At 34.3% G+C, this 16,761-nt stretch overlaps 3 protein-coding genes across 3 annotated transcripts; all 3 read right to left on the bottom strand.

The window, feature by feature from the left end:
- Positions 1–198: 198 nt before the first annotated feature.
- Positions 199–4,380, bottom strand: LOC133317664 (thioredoxin H9-like). The gene is made up of 4 exons (XM_061519530.1): positions 4,333–4,380; positions 3,978–4,094; positions 1,591–1,713; positions 199–429 (listed from the first exon to the last, which is right to left on the bottom strand). The coding sequence occupies exons 1-4, from the start codon at positions 4,351–4,353 to the stop codon at positions 286–288; spliced, it is 405 nt and encodes a 134-aa protein (XP_061375514.1). The 5' UTR covers positions 4,354–4,380; the 3' UTR covers positions 199–285.
- A 3,200-nt stretch (positions 4,381–7,580) lies between these two features.
- LOC133317654 (serine/threonine-protein kinase STN8, chloroplastic-like) lies at positions 7,581–10,724 on the bottom strand. The gene is made up of 4 exons (XM_061519515.1): positions 10,126–10,724; positions 9,251–9,424; positions 8,585–8,989; positions 7,581–8,055 (listed from the first exon to the last, which is right to left on the bottom strand). Exons 1-4 carry the CDS (start codon positions 10,699–10,701, stop codon positions 7,705–7,707), a joined length of 1,506 nt encoding a protein of 501 aa, XP_061375499.1. The 5' UTR covers positions 10,702–10,724; the 3' UTR covers positions 7,581–7,704.
- Positions 10,725–12,070: 1,346 nt separating this feature from the next.
- Positions 12,071–16,735, bottom strand: LOC133317637 (serine/threonine-protein kinase AtPK2/AtPK19-like). Its single transcript, XM_061519495.1, has 7 exons — positions 16,630–16,735; positions 15,186–16,140; positions 14,776–14,858; positions 14,546–14,666; positions 14,277–14,450; positions 13,100–13,207; positions 12,071–12,661 (listed from the first exon to the last, which is right to left on the bottom strand). The coding sequence occupies exons 2-7, from the start codon at positions 15,852–15,854 to the stop codon at positions 12,362–12,364; spliced, it is 1,455 nt and encodes a 484-aa protein (XP_061375479.1). The 5' UTR covers positions 15,855–16,140; positions 16,630–16,735; the 3' UTR covers positions 12,071–12,361.
- Positions 16,736–16,761: the final 26 nt, after the last annotated feature.

The raw sequence follows: 16,761 nt of genomic DNA on the forward strand, positions 1-16,761 counted from the left end.
CGAAAAAGAAAAATAAGTGGGTAAAAAGTACAAAGCGTAACGAATTAAATTTGCTTAAACAACAAAGCACAACAAATTTTTTTATATTTGCAAAACAGGCTTGTTTAACAACCAGTAACATCACTTTGAATAGGAGAAATTCATGTGAAACGGTCTTATATTTAATTTACATCAAATACAAAGACACTCACGGCAAAAAAACATGTAGAACACTCAACACCACGAGTTGTTACTTTGTCAAAGGAAGAAGCCAACGGCTTCTTACAAAGAGGAATAAAACAATAGTCACTGGGAAACTGAATCAGAAATGGCATCTATCTTCTTCTCCAGCACTGGCTTGTTGGCTCCTACAAGTTTGTCAAGTTCTTCTCCATCTTTAAGAAAAAAGAAAGTTGGTGTTGCTTTGATGTCCCATGAAATGCTGAAGTCCTACAACATACACAACAATGTTCAATAAAGTTTGTTGGCATATTATTATTATTATTAGGAGAAAATATTTATCATTTTAAAATAAATACCTTTTTTGGTGGATATTTACTTTTTTTTAGAATAAATACCGTTTTTGGTCCTCAGTAAATTTCAGGATACCCGCTTTAGTCCCCAGCAAATAAAAAGGCCCATTGTGGTCCCTAAGAAATTCAAAATGGACTCATTTTAGTCTTTTAGGGACTAATGTGGGTCTTTTTGAATTTGTGAGGACCACAATTTCAACTAAATAGGTCCATTTTAAAATAAATACCTTTTTTGGTGGATATTTACTTTTTTTTAGAATAAATACCTTTTTTGGTCCTCAGTAAATTTCAGGATACCCGCTTTAGTCCCCAGCAAATAAAAAGGCCCATTGTGGTCCCTAAGAAATTCAAAATGGACTCATTTTAGTCCTTTTAGGGACTAATGTGGGTCTTTTTGAATTTGTGAGGACCACAATTTCAACTAAATGGGTCCATTTTAAATTTTTTAGGGACCACGATGGGTCTTTTTATTTGCTAGAGACTAAAACGGGCCTCGTGAAATTTGCTGAGGACCAAATAGAGTATTTACATTTTTTTTTACATTTCCTCTCCTCCACAAGACTCTTTTTTTTTTCCTCTTAATTTTTTTATAAAGAAGAATATAAAAGGTAAATAAATATATATATCAGAACACGGTCGTTTCATTTAAAATGATACAAACTCTCTTATTATATATTATTATGAGGGATGATATTTTGATTACCAAAAGTTTTCACTACCACCTTACTACCTATCTAATCACCATTGGATTAACATTTTCTCTCTCTTCAAAAACTTTTTAACATTCTCTCTCTTTGATCCAATGGTGATTTGATAGGTAGTAAAGTGGTAGTGGACACTTTTGGTAGTCAAAATATCCCCCCTCTATTATTATTATTATTATTATTATTATAATGTAGTACATAACATCTTCACAATAACATTTACCAGGGACAATATCTATGATAAAGGAAGATGTTTAATTGTTGCAGGAGGCCCTTATATTTAAGGAGAATACTAGTTCAACTAATATATTTAACAAAACTTTAATTATAAAATAATCACTATAATAATAATAATATATAGCATCACGACTTACAGTTAGTTCATCCACATCAACTAATAAGAACATCATAGATGAGTATTTCTCAGATAACTCGCTGTAATATGGTGCAATCATCTTACAAGGATCACACCATCCTGCACTGAAATTCGCAATCACCTGTTGAACATGGAGCTTTGGTATTAACTAATATACCCAAAGAAAATAAATTATATAGCATAACAAGTATACTAAAGTCAAAGAAAATATACTGGAAAATCTGCAAGCAAATAAATTCAATATTTTATCCAAATTAAATGGGAAGGGTCAACTTCAGAGTATATGTAAGCATGCACGCTTGTGTGTGGATGTGTCACACACAGAGAGATTATTGACCAACATTAAGATAATACCTTAATACCTAGTTAGCACAAATTCTACATCACTACCATTGATGGAGCAAGAAAATTTTGTGACATGTGGAAAATAAAATTCATATTAACTTAGTTAAGGCAACACGATACTAAATCGATACGTATTTAGATTTGAAGAACTCTCCAAGTTTTCTTCTTACGTGAATAATAATGAGGAGAAAAATATTACACTTTCTTTCTTTTAAGTGTAAATATAATGTAAGGGCAATCACCCCTCACTTGCTCCACCACTGCAACCATTATTAGACTAGCCAAAGTAAAATCACGTTAAAAGAGAGACAAAGTCATGTTGTCCTTTATAAGGCTCAATAGTACATTGCACGGTCTTCCCACACCAATACTGAGAATATCATGTTATATCCTTAGGGTCTGTTTGGACCACATGATAAAAAAGATATGATAGAATGACTTATCATATCCTACTCTTATATCTTGTTTAGTGGGTCAATAGGATATGATTAGCTTATTTTATTGTCTAATTTTATCCTATCCAACAATACATGATTTCTTATCCTATGGGGTGAGTTGGGTTAAGATTCAACATGATAGGATATCAATATTAGATATCCAGTATATCCCTACGCCACGCTATCCAACAGGATCTGAATCGTACTTGAGATCGTTTTTTCTCTCAAACTGGTTGGGATCGACGTGTAAACGCATAAGATTAGTGGAAACAAACGTTTCCACCATTGAAGCGATTCAGGTGGAGAAAAAACCCAAATTTATGGCGGCTTAGATTTGGGAGAAAAAAAACGCAGAAGAGGAAGAGTCTTCAAGCGGTGGTCGGCGGAGACCGAATCCTCAACAACCTCTTGTGATTAAATTTGGCCAATGGAACTTAAAAAAGAAACAAAAGAAAAAAAAACTTAAGAAAGGAACAAAGGAAGGAAAAAGAAAGGGAAATACTCGCTTGAAGAGAGAGAAAAAGTCTTAAGAGTGAAAAAGTTAATTAAAAATATTTTGTTTAAAATTATAATTGTTAGAATTGTATAAATCAATTTAAAATTTAGTTTTTGATAAACTATATGACATTATGTTAAAAAGGGTATTTTAGTCTATTTGTATCATATCATGATGATATCTGGTTCGCCTCAAACACATGATATATGATAACATAATCTTATCAGATTGCTAATCAGGTCAAACACAGGACATGATATAGGCTCATCAGCCCTATATTATATCATACCCTTATTCAACTCTCTTATCCTATCCGTTCTTATCTTATCATGTCCACCATTAGTCTTAAACATTAGTCTTCCTTTTAACATGAAAATTCTGCGGAAAAAAAATTAAAATATTATAATTTAAAAAAATAATTACAAATATATAGTTGTTTTCATACTGTAGAACCTTGGGATATACCACTCCAAAAGCTAGCTCAAAGGGTGGGCGAGGCTCTGATACCTTATCCCAAGGTTCTTTACATGGTATCAGAGCCTCGCCGCCCCCCCACTTTCTCTTGTGGCGTTTCTTAGCACAGGTAGGCTGGGCCTGTTGCATTGTTCACTTTTCAAGCCCAATGGGCTCTCGTGTGAGGGGGCGTGTTGAGATATATAGTCCCACATTGGTTGTATGTGTGCAACTAATGTGAAGTTTATAAGGCCTTGGGCACTCCCACCCTTTGAGCTAGCTTTTGAGGTGGTGTATCCCAAGATTCTGTACAGATACTATTTACAGATATATTACAAAATGTCATGTTCGGATTGGGCATGACTGGACACACCTCACTCAAGCGTGAGTGCCACATAAATCACACCCCGTATAGTCGTGAAACACGGTATATCCTGATTCTGAATTAGAACAAACCCATTGTTTGGTCAGGTACTTACAAAGAAAATCTTACAACTCATTACCAACGTTGGAATAAGACAGTAACATTTTGATTAGCTTTTGGATTATAATTGAAACAGAATCCAAAATTAGCTTGACAATAAACTAAAAGCAATCAAAAGAAACAAAACTTAAAACACAACAATTTTATGACTAAAAAGAGGGAAAACTTACAATTTTGCCATCCCTCCTTGCTTCTTCCAACTTTTGGTCCCAAGCTTCTTTGGTGGTAATAAGTTTCACATTCCCAGCAGCAAAATCCACATTATAATCAGAATCATTATCCTTAGCCTGAGGCCATGAGCATCAGAAACATGAATCTTCTCTGTTAATTTACTTACCAATGAATGATGTAGACTGATAGATTACACAGTTCCAGAAGCATAAAGAATTAAGAATTTTTCTTTTAGAGTATGCTATCTATTGAAATCAACAGTTTATCAGAGAGAACAGGAGAAAGGCCTCAGGCTTTCAACTTTTATTGAGTATAGCAATAAAGAATATGATTGATATATCCAAATAATCTAACCTTAACCACGCAATTCCCCATATAATTGTTTGAAAGCCACAAACTCTTAAAGAGTTTAATGATGGAAGCCTGAAAGAAGAAAGACCACCAGTTTCAGAAGAACAAATGAGAAAGTACAGAAAACAATAGCCAAGTCATAGATTGACTCATAACTGTATGCAACACTTGATTAGAGAAACTAGACATGTATATTTAGCCATGATACATGGTTTGTTTTTCAAATTTGCATCCACTCATACCAAGAATGCCATAAGACACAAGTGCTCCCAAAATGCAAAGCAAAGTTAATAAACTCCAACATTTTGGTTTTGGTTGCTGAGAAACACAGAAAGAAACAATGTAGCTCATTCACTGAAAGGCAATAAAGTATCAGCTTGCTTGTAATAACATGATTTCTATATCTGAAATTTAAAGTTGTGAGCTTTCCATCACTTTGCATGGAACAAAAACAAACCCATCAAAAATAAATTAATAAAAGAAAAGAAGAGAAAGATAGCTGAAGGAAAACAAGGGAAAAAGGGATTATTTATGCAAATGGAGAAAAAGAAAAGCCACTATTAAATTACCTACAAAACTGTGGTGTTAGATTGCTTAAGACAGAAAGGATGGAACAAGGGAGGGACTGTGAAACTACAATAGACCTCAAATTCGGAGAAGATAAGGAGCTACTTAGATTTCCCAGAAAAAAATTGTTGTGTTTTTGTTGGTTAAAACACAATATACTAATAAATAGGTTCTTGTATAGTACAAGCTATTTATATAGTATTAATCAAGTTTGGGTATGGATGTATGAGTGGCGTGCATCTGAAAGTGAAAGCCTCCAACTTTGAATTGGTACAAACTTATATGTAATGTTAATCAATTTATAATACCTAATATAATTAAGAGTAAACATTTTTTTTGGTCCCTGACAATATCTACAAAATCTTTTTTAGTCCCTGACAATAAAAAAGGACCAAATTAGTCCCTAACAGTATGTAAAAAGGACCACGTTAGTGACGGAGGAGTTGACATAAGAACTAACGTGGCCCTTTTTTTATAATTTTAGGAACTAATTTAGTCCTTTTTTATTGCCAGGGTCTAAAAAGGATTTTGTAGATATTGCCGGAGCCCAAAAAGGGTGTTTACTCTATAATTAACCATCGTATCTTGCTTAAGACAACGGTTGCACGTTGGTTGAGTGTGGTATCAAGTGAGTCTAACTAAGAAATGATTAGGGTTTAAATGCAGATAAGGCAAGTGTTGTCCTTCTTGTTGCCAAAAGAGTTAATCTCAGTGATAATATCTGTAATTAAAGACAAAAGAGCTTACCACCAAGCAAGTGAATCAATTGGTAAGGGATTATTCCAACTTAATAATTATTCCAACTTAATCAGTGATTTCGAGTTTGAGTCTCTGAAATATAATTGTGTTAAAACTTGATAGTTACCTTAGCCTTTAGTGACTGTTTTGAAAAGATGCCAAAATTTGTAAGCATTACTTATACCAATATGATTTTAAAGCCTTAATTCTTCTCGTTTTCTAAATTGGTTTAAAGTACATTAAAATAAGGGTTTTATAATTTTTATGTTATATAAGAAGGAAATTCTTATGCCAAAGAGACAAAAAATTACGGGAGACTCATATATTAGAAAAAAGAGAAAAGTTCACCAATGCCCCTGTGGTTTGCTTCAGAATTATTTATGTACCTGTAGTTTTTTTTTATCACATATGCCCCTGTGCTTTGTAAAAAATAAAAAATCACAGGGGCATATGTGATAAAAAAACATACCCTTTTGCAAATCACAAAGATATATGTGATAAAAAAAATCACAGGAATATAAGTGATTCTAGAGTAAATCACAGGGGCATTGGTGAACTTTTCCCTAGAGAAAATCATGTGTGAGACTCATTTTAATACGGAAATTGAAGGGTGTGTAAGAAAATTTTTATTTTTATATTACATGAGAATTATAAAACCCTTAAAATAATCAAGAATCAAATTGTACTTTATTATGTTATAACATAGAACATTATAATTTATAGCTAGAATCGATGATCATTTATATACCTACACAACAGGAATGTATCAGATTCTGACAGAAGAAAAGGAAAACAAAAGGGTCTCAAAATCTATTTACGTATCAATGAGTGTCACGTGGTATAAAGTGCTTGCCACGTCCGATCCAAAGAAAGAAACTTCCATGGTGATTATTGTGGCGATGACTTTCATGTTTTGATTTGCAAGTGGGTTAGCCAGCACGCGGTTTCTGATCTCAATGCTGAACTGTACTCTATATTATACATCTTTTGTTTTTTGACCATTTATATTATATATCTGTGTTCTGTTGTGTTGAACTGAATTTTTAGAAGACGGATTATGATTATCTACCAACCTTAGTATATATAATTTGATTAAGTTTTTAATTTAATTCTTTAAACATTAATGAGTCCTCACAGTAATTAAAAAAAAAATCATACAAAATTACTTGGGGACCATAGTGTATTGTATTTTTATTTTTATTTTCTACAAAATGTGTCAAATTGGTCGTTATCACTAATCAGTATTCATAGATGCCTTTCAATATAGAAGGCCTAAACCCAAATCAGTCCATGTACTCATATTGCTGGTTAATTCATACAATTTGTTGGGCCTTCGGATGGGACAACTTTGTATCCAAATCAAATGAGCTCCCCCTGAAGACAATAGATGTTTTGTAACAATATTGCCACATAAAGCTTCAAGCCTTCAACTAACAGTGACATGGTTCTCACCCATCATAAGAGCAAAAATAAATAGGTATCTTTTGAATGAACAGTTGTTACCACACCTCATATATGGTGCAAAAGACTGCATATAAAGTGCAAGTTGCTAGCATAAAGCATCCCCTTTCATCCTGTTTAATTAATTAAGTTTGTTTTCATATTCAAATTTAATTACTTTGCTTACAACTCTAGATAAACTCCACCTATATGTGCATACATGTATGGCCTGTCCTAAGTCAGGATAAAGGAGGAGGGTTTTTGTCATCAAGTGTAACGAGCCAGCAGTGAAATGATGGTAACTCAGTTGAGGATAGAAGCTGAGCAGGTGAGAGTAACAACATGTGTTCGATTCTCACCAGTATCATCTTTGGGAAGGGTTTAAAATCTTAATACTGAACCTGTCCCGAACTATGGATTAGTCCACAGGGAACCTATAAGATTACCGAGGGATATTCTCCAAAAATATATATATATATTTATATTTATATTGATGAAATGAACCTTGTGATTTTTCATTGGAGCTTACAACTCTAGATACATTTTTAGAATCCAACAAGATCTTCTCAAGTTTACGTGTATAACATCAGAAAATGGGACAAATATACTTATATAACATTGCTACGAAACTCACTTTGTGCTAAAGCTTAATTTTGAAAGTACTGCAGCAGCTTGATCACCACCAAGAAGGAAATAAGGATGCCTCAAAGCAGCAGCAGCAGATAAACGTCCTCTTCTTTGGGAACCTCTCTTTGAGATAAGTTTTGTTGCTAAGTCCCACCCTCTACCATAGTCACTATCAAGAACTTGGAAACCAGACTTTAAGCGAGTAGAGTCCCTCCATTTGTTCAAATCATATCCATATGTTTTTATTTCCAAATTGAAATTCTTCAAACCAGATGAAGACCTTAAGCTTGGTATTGCCATTTGCAGGAGTACAATCCCAGCAGAATACATATCAAACAGATCAGGACTATTTAACTGCAATGGTATTCACACAGCTCCATTTAGCACTTTCTAATTTTTTCTAACAAGCAGGCAAGAGCATAATGCATACACAATGAAAAGTGTGTTTGCTTGAAGAAAATGAGACCATACTGATTTAGTAGTAAATGATACCACAATCTGGAAATTCTAGCTGAAGTGAAAACTACAGTAAAAGGAAGAATTTAGGCATAGCGCGATTTAGAAATCATAGTGAAGATATTTCTAATTTGGGAACATTAGGAAAAAGGGTATTTAATTAAGTCAAGGTGTGCTTAAAACAATCATCTAGTTAATTTGACATTCCTAAAGCAGAAGCACCTTCACTAAGAGTTCCTATATTGAAATCCTCCAAAGAATTTTTATTGTCTGTGAATTTGTGAATACATCTTGGCCTATACACTAATTTAACTAATTCTAAAAATTGTTGAAGCCAGTATTATATTGTTTTACTAAAACTAACAAAGTGACACCCTTGAAAAAAAAACTTAATTTTGAATACATAAGTAGGGTATAGCAATAAAACCTGCCACAAGATTGGTGAAAGAAAAGCTGCAATTGGCTCTGGTGGAAGACTTGATGTTTCTTCTGGTAGTACATATAATTCAGGAGGACAGTAATCAGGATCCAAAGGGGCATAACTGGGAACATAATTCTTTCCAATCCTCAGGTCTGTTGCTGCACCAAAATCAATGAGTTTAATCTGTCCCCTTTTGGTAACCACCAAGTTGGAAGGCTTAACATCCCTGTGAACAATGCCTGTGTTGTGAATTTTCTTAAGAGATGTGATGATCTGACGCATTATTTGTTTGATGATCAATGCATTTCGTTTAGAAGAGTCTACACCTTGCAAGACACGTCGAAACATGACAGACTCTAAGTTTGAAGGAAAGTTCTTATCTGCCATGTAATCAGCAAGAGAGCGACCTCCCTGTGAAATGGACAACCCTGCAATTAGTGTATAGAATAGTTGGCATATCTTAAAATATATTTTGAGCTTATGTGCATGCTTTAATTTATGCAATTCATTTAAATAAATGAAGGGACAAACCAGATAGATATTTTGGATATATTCATGATAACATTTAAAACCACCATAACAAAATAGTTACAAAACTCCTTAGAGTTAATTAGTGCATGCATAGGTAATCTATGCATGTAGTTTATCTAATAGGAATAACAAGTAGGGCACCTCAAACTTCCAAACAAGCCATTTTCCACCTTTTGTGAACTGTGAATTGTTTTCATCAGCTACAAAACTTCCAAGGAACTTAGCACATGCTTCAGGAGCTGCTCTAGAGAGTCTGTAATTAAACCACTCCTCAAAATCACCAAATTCTTCAGCTCCTTCAATTCCAACCTTAACCTGCATGTTCCATCAGTCAGCTCCTGAATCTATTTAAAAACAGAAAAGGAACAAGAAGTACATCATATATAAGTTGAGAAATGATAAGCTGATTCCGTGCATAAGTTTGTAATTTACCAACAAAAAAGAGGGGTTGAGGGTTCAATTAAGAACATATGAACATCTAGATATCTATTTCCTCTTCATTAATACAAGAAGAAACTATCAAGGGGGGGAAATATTGAACAAAAGGATCTGTAATCCTCCAAAATCAAAGAAAACTTGCGGAGAAAGAAAGAAATAGTAAGAAGACTCCTTTTCTCAGGAGATGTCCAATTCTTCTTCATCAATTATCCTATCCCTTATAAGATTGGAAGTGAGTAAGGTGATTGATACTGTTTATACAGTTGATTGAATAGACCAACTAAATTCCCCCTACTCTCAAATAAAAATCTAGTTCATTTGCATTATTTAACAGTATGACAAAGTATTTTCCCTTATTATCATGATTGTTGAATGAAAATATGCTTAACACAATTATACTCATTTTCAAACCCAAAAGATGCAGGACAGAAACAAAACATTCAAGTACAGGTAATTAAGAAACAAGATCAGCAAATAGTATCAATTTAGTTAAAATGAATTGAAAACCACAGGATAGCACCGTTCTAAGAATGACCTCAATGGCTAAGTAAGCATTGGAAAATTCATCTTAAGGACACCTTTTTAAGAATGACTTTGTCCTTAGATTTAGCATCCAACTTTGTCACCTTGCCTCTTCCACTCTTCTGCATCATCTCTTCTACATCCACATTCTTTGGTACCAAAACACCTGAATAAACAACACCAAATGATCCTTCTCCTATCTTATCAACAATAAGAAAATCAGTCCTCTTGAGATTTCTCCTTCCAGATAAGCTTTCCAAAACCAGTTGCGTAGGAGCCAAAAGGAATGCATCAATGGCTGCAACAAGAACACCTGGCCTTGCAGTTAAGTAAATCCATGTCAGCCCAGAAAAAATCACAAAACCCCACCTCTGCATGTCTGATAAGTCTTCATTTACACTCTGAAACTTCACTAACACTGATCGAAAAACAGGAAAGTGGTGCAGACAAAAAGTGTTCTCCAACAAGTCTTTGGGGATGTTATCAAAAAATGCATTGCACTTTGCAGAGTTACTCTTGAAACGGTTAGTTAAGAAAGAAATGTGATTTGGGGTAGTGAGTTTCAGAGGAAAGAAGCAGATTTTATGATTATGTTGAAGTATAGTTGCAGTTGTGTGGAGCAAGGAAGCCATGACCGTTATTTCCAGACAAGACAATGCTGCTCCCTCACAGCAACGTTGGTTGTTTCTCATAAAACTATAAACTATAAATAAATAAATAAATAAATAAAATAATAAACGTGTCAGCAGAGGTAGCTCTTTGGCCATCTGTTTCTGCTTACTTTATCCTCCTTTTCTATGCATTTTGTTGGTTCAAAATAATCTGAAACCTGATCCAAGAAAGTCAAACAATTTGTTTGCATATATAAAATAAGGGTTAGGATCATTTTACACCAGTGTAAGTTACACTCTTAATCTTGTCCACTGATCCCATTTATATCTAAGGGCTCAAATTTTTTAGTAATGTGAGCCATTGGAGACAAGTGGATCAATGGTCAAGATTGAGTGTAAGACTTCTAACTCTTACACCAGTGTAAGAATATCCTGCCCCATAAAATAATAATAATAATAATAAAATAAGTAGAAAAGAAATCATCAAGAAAGCAAATAGATTATGAAAATAAAGTGTGAGACATTGGATACAAGTGAATCAATGGTTAAGATTGAGTGTAAGACTTTTAACTTTTACACCGGTGTAAGAATATCCTATAGAGATAGGATCAACTTACACTGGTGTAAGAATAATAAATCTTACACCAAATCTTAACCGTTGATTTCCGTGTATCAAACGGTTGAGATTTATTGAGAATTAAAAATTAATTAATAAATGAGACCTAATAAATCTTAACCGTTAGATGCAGAAAATCAAAGGTTAAGATTTGGTGTAAGATTTATTATTCTTACATCGGTGTAAGATGATCATGTCCCATATATATATATATATATATATATATGAGAATATAAAAATGTGAGAGTTTCATATGGGACCATGTGAAGAGGAGATTCCCACACATTTTTATATATTTAGTAGATACTAAAACATGAGAAACATTAATCTCTCATATATATATATATATATATATATATATATAATCCTTTGACACATGTGTCAAACTTAAAAAAAATTATTAAAAATTACTAATTAATTAATAAATTTGACGTAATATATTATAACTGCGTGAAAGAAATCAACATTTAAAATTTATATACTACGCCACCCGCGTGACAGTTCAGTACTTACGGTCAAATTGCTTTAATATGATCCCAAACCTACATTTTACCGTCAATCAAACATTAAGGAAACAAATTGTTCTACGATCAAGACAGCAGAGCTTGCCGCACAACAGTTTAGACTTTAGAGAGATGATAACTAAAAATTTACAAGTAATCATAATCATATGTTAAACCTTTATTTCTAAATTATAAAACTGGTTGAGAACACTTAATTCTTATGAAAGGCAAGTAAAGACGAGTTTAGCAGTTTAAGTCCCAGATATAAGATACTACGTATTTTTTAAAAGTGTATAGCATAAAGCAATTTATTTTCTCCACATCACAAGTTCTAGCAAGTCAGCTCAACGCAATTGTAGAGCCGCAAGGCACTAAATAAGAAACTCACAACCTGCAAAGTTCACACAACTTCTAAGGTCACAAGAAAATGTTCCTTGTTGGGAATTCCCGTGACACTGTACCACTGTTCACGCACCCAAATACATGCAACTACCTCATAAGAAGAAAACTATTATAGAAAATGTGCATCCATCTTAAGCCAATGCCAACGCAAGGTGTCAAGTTAGTAAGCAGGGCTATTGTTGTGAAGAAAAGATGCCGCAGGCCTCACATAAGAGAAGTCCTTGAAGGGGTTTCCACCATTTGGGCTGGCTGCTGGCGAGTCCACAACAGGCATATCAGTCCAGCGCTTCTCAAAGTTGGCAACACAGTGCTTCCCAGCTACTTCAGGTCGAAAGCTTGGTTGGATTTCTCGTGCATCCAACTTTTTCCAATTGATTGGTTTAAACCACTTGTGGCCTTTAATTTCCTCAATCCCCCTAGGTCCACTACCAATGCGTTTACTTGCCTCCTTCTGTAGCAGCTGTAACGGATAAATCATCTTTATTTAGTTTATGTCAACTAGCAAATTAGCAATATATAATAGCAGGCAAGCTAAAAAAAGTGAATCAAAGACTTGCCATTTCTTGTAAAGAAGATAAATTTTGAACATAATTTAAAAAAAAAAAAAAAAGAATGAATTCGTTATATGAAAAAACTTGAGCCTTTTAAAGTCCATGGAAGAAAAGCTTCACAATACATACATTAGTTATCATGCTTAAATGAAACCCTAGTTATGCACAGACCCCTCAATGTAGGGCAATTGACACATACAGGTATGCCTAAATTGATAGTAGTAATTGAATACACAAAAGTTATGGACAATTTATTATGTGCCAAATAGTCATATATAATTTCAGATGATGTTGTGTTTGTGCTAGGATAACCAAAGGAAATATCTTCTATGTGTACTAGTTATTACCCCTTTCAACAGTGAATGAGCTTCGCTTGACAAATATGCTGGCAGCTTAATCTTGTCTTTGACTATCTTCTTCTGAATTTTCTCACGGTTCCCACCACAGAAGGGCGGCTTCAGAGGAGGTGAAACAACAGAAACAGTCATTTAGCAACTCCAAAAGGACATAGCAGTTATATAGTACCGAAGCCATCACAACTTACAAGCATATAGTACTACTATAACAAAACAATGAACCAATAATATCTGTGATGATATTGTTGTAAGAATTCCCAAAAATGACAGACAATCTCCCCTTCCTTTATTTTCTCCCTTTAATTTGAGGAAAGTGGTAAAATTATCAGTGAGCCAAGAGACTAATAAGCTTCTAACTAAGCTGAGTGAACTTTTAAGCTCATTCAATAAGCCAGCTCCCAGGAGCTTCAGTTGACTCAGCTTCCAAGCTTGAGAGCATTTAAATTTATTAGAACATTTATATAATTACCCTTTTTTTTTTTTTTGGATAACATAATTACCCTTTAAAGATATGAGAATTGTATTATTGAATAAAAAGAATGTTTTAGCATTTTACCATCAATTAAGAAGGTACACTAAAATCCTAAGGCCAATTAGACATTTAATGAACCTAGCAATCATAACTTCATAAGAACTGCGGCTGCCATAGAAATGGAAAATTTGAACAAGCTACAAAGACGCTGCTAAAAAATGCCATTTAAAAGAAGTCCATGGAGAGAAATAAAATATAAGATTAGCATGTAAATGACTTAAATTCAGCCTGGTATTCTGGTATCAGACAGCGTATAATAGTCAAATATCTTTCTTCTAGAATAGGTCGAAACATGTAGCTTTCAAAGAGAGTAACTAACAATGGGAACTATGCCCCTTTCATACACATTCTGTAAATTCCTCCAATACATCTAACTGCCTAACTTCCTAATAGGGTGTTACTAACTACCCATAGCTGTAATTAAAGCCCTCAATAGAATGAATAGTCCACAACTACTAATTGACTAACTGCCAGGTGTCCGAGATATAACATGAGTCGTAACATAAGTCCACCAAGTGAAATTTTTACTCAACATGCAAGTAAACAGACCATCCTACCCACAGTAAATAAACGTCTAACTATGAAGATCCAAATGAACAACCAATGGTAAAAATTTACAAGAAACAAGGCGCAAACCTTTCCAGTAAGCATCTCAAACAATAGGATGCCTACACTCCACCAATCAGCAGCTTTGTCATGGCCCTGGCCAAGAATAATTTCAGGTGCCATGTACTCTAATGTTCCACACATTGAATTAGATCTTGTACTCTCTTCAAATTGTTTTGCTAAGCCAAAATCAGTCAACATAACCTAGTAGATGCACAAATAAATCTCATTTCAGTTATTACATGTACAAAGCAGGGCTGAAAGTCACTATGAAAAACACAACTGAAAGAAGACAGTACATGGCCATCAGCATCTAGTAGGATGTTTTCAGGTTTTAGATCCCTGTGCATTATTCCATTTGAATGGAGATGCGAAACTGCAGAAACAATCTCAGCTGCGTATATGCGGGCTAGATCCTCTCTGAATATGCAAAGACGGAGAATAGAACCAGATATTAATGCTTCAAATTTAAAACATTAAAAAAGAAGAAGAAGAAGAAGAAAAAGCCAAATCCAAAGTCCAAATTTACCTGAAAAGTCCCTGGTGATAAAGTTGAAAGAAGAGATGGCCCCCATTTACGAAATCCAGAACAAGATACAATCTGTATTTTGTCTGAAACAATATATGCAGAACACATCACTTTTAATTTCTATTATTGGAGACCACTTTGTACTATAAGCAAATTACCAAGAGAAAGTATTTTACTTACAAAGAACACAATTCCAGATACAAAGTAATCCAAAAAATACATGCCGTAAACTAACATATTGTTCATTTAGATTTTGGGTAACATATACAATTGAAATTGACAGACAATAAAGTGGGAAGAAATCAAATGAAAGTTTCATTGCATTTTGAAAAGCTACATCATTAAAGAGAAATCATCATAAAAACAGAAGAGAAGCTACATAACCTTCTTACATAATTGAAAATAACTACCTGAAAAGAGTATCTGAGTTGTACAATATAGGGGTGCTCTATCTTTGTCAAAATGTCCCTCTCAGCCTTCATGTATTCAGCATGATTCTTCTCCACAATTTTGTCCTTCCGCATTACCTTCATGGCATATATTTCTGAAGTACCCTTTTTCCTAACCTGGTATACCTTTGCAAATGCACCCTGCCCCACAACCTTCAAAATCTCAAAATCTTCAATGCTAACTCTCTGGATCTTCATGAGATTCCCATCTTCATCTTTCAAAGATTCCTCGATGATAACATTGTCAAAGGAAGATTCTTTGACGTCTTTAATGATCTCCCGAGTGACATGGTCCACTAGTTCCAATGAATCCTCAGTCTCATGTATGGTGAGTTTGCCAAGCTTCAGAGATTGACTAACACAACTAGAAGGGCCAACCAGAGAATGTGAGCGGGTGTAAATGACAGCTGGGTCATCATAAACCAGCTCACTTGATTCTTCTGCAGGCTCAGCATCAGTGGAATCATCGTTATTCACTTCTACTGAGGTCGGAACCGCAACTGGACCAAATACATCAGAGAAATCTAGCTCAATATGATCCGTGTTTACTGAATCAGGAAGGTTCGCAGGAAAGAGAAACTGAGTCTGCAATGGTTTGTACGCGAAACCAGAAAACTGAGAGGAAACCATTTTTCACCACTCAACGAAAAATAAGGGATCTAAATATGCTGATGACCAAAACCAACAAAGACTATAATAGATTAATCGCCCCGAAGTTCCCCAATACCCCCACTGCTGATGGACTCCTATCAATGGCTTGAATCAAGAGAAAGTTAATGTAGGCAAACGGAGTTCCCAAATATTTCGGCAGCAAGCAGACCAAAATCCAGCAGAAGAGGTTGTTCTTGTTTCCCGATTCACAGGAAACCAAGTATGCTCCAGTGGTTTTTGAACTCATGAAGATCCAATTAACAATCTGCATTTCAACTCACCACCAAAAAGAATAAAAAAAAAAAGGAAACAAAATGAAATAAATAGATAACACACGGACAAACACAACCATAAGTTAATCTAATCATTATACCATAACATCACTGCCATAATAAGACATTAAAACATTCAAAGAGAATTAACCACCAAGCATAAACCTAAATAAATACACATAATTATCATGAATACAAACACCACTAACATAAGTATCATTTGGAATTAAACACGACGGGATAATAAAACCTTAACAAAACGATTATTTATATGGCAAGACAGTAGATATCGAAATCGAACTGAAAAAATCCCAAATAAGAATCACGGATCGAAAGGCTAAAACGAAACGAGGGTTATTATAATGAAAACAATAAATAAACTAAACAGACACAATTAATAAGCACAATTAAAATAAAATCTAACTTGCATGATGCAATTAAAAAACCGAAATCGATATCGATTGAGAGAGAAAGAGAGTTACCAGGGAAGGTTGCAGGGAAGAGGCGTTGGAGGAAGAGGCTGTTTTCAAGAATATTTTATGATTTTTGTGGAAAGCCATTCGCGTCGCCACTTATAGCATCTTTCATGGTTCTCTTTTATTATTCCAGGACAC

Source organism: Gastrolobium bilobum, unplaced genomic scaffold, assembly GCF_033153095.1.
Source record: "Gastrolobium bilobum isolate Gb01-03AN ecotype WA unplaced genomic scaffold, APGP_CSIRO_Gbil_v1 utg356, whole genome shotgun sequence".
NCBI classification, from domain to species: Eukaryota; Viridiplantae; Streptophyta; class Magnoliopsida; order Fabales; family Fabaceae; genus Gastrolobium; species Gastrolobium bilobum.

Excerpts from the sequence above, each read along its gene's own strand:
- LOC133317664 (XM_061519530.1), bottom strand. The coding sequence starts at position 4,353 with ATGGGGAATTGCGTGGTTAAG. Across the intron at positions 1,714-3,977 it reads CAAGGAGGGATGGCAAAATT|GTGATTGCGAATTTCAGTGC; the intron begins GTAAGTTTTCCC and ends CATGTTCAACAG. Across the intron at positions 430-1,590 it reads TTGATGTGGATGAACTAACT|GACTTCAGCATTTCATGGGA; the intron begins GTAAGTCGTGAT and ends TGTATGTTGTAG.
- LOC133317637 (XM_061519495.1), bottom strand. The coding sequence starts at position 15,854 with ATGGTTTCCTCTCAGTTTTCTGGTTTCGCGTACAAACCATTGCAGACT. Across the intron at positions 14,667-14,775 it reads TATCACCAGGGACTTTTCAG|AGAGGATCTAGCCCGCATAT; the intron begins GTAAATTTGGAC and ends TTGCATATTCAG. Across the intron at positions 14,451-14,545 it reads TACTAGATGCTGATGGCCAT|GTTATGTTGACTGATTTTGG; the intron begins GTACTGTCTTCT and ends TGCATCTACTAG.
- LOC133317654 (XM_061519515.1), bottom strand. The coding sequence starts at position 10,701 with ATGGCTTCCTTGCTCCACACAACTGCAACTATACTTCAACATAATCAT. Across the intron at positions 9,425-10,125 it reads ACAAAGTCATTCTTAAAAAG|GTTAAGGTTGGAATTGAAGG; the intron begins GTGTCCTTAAGA and ends TGGAACATGCAG. Across the intron at positions 8,990-9,250 it reads GGCTTGTTTGGAAGTTTGAG|GGAGGTCGCTCTCTTGCTGA; the intron begins GTGCCCTACTTG and ends TCCATTTCACAG.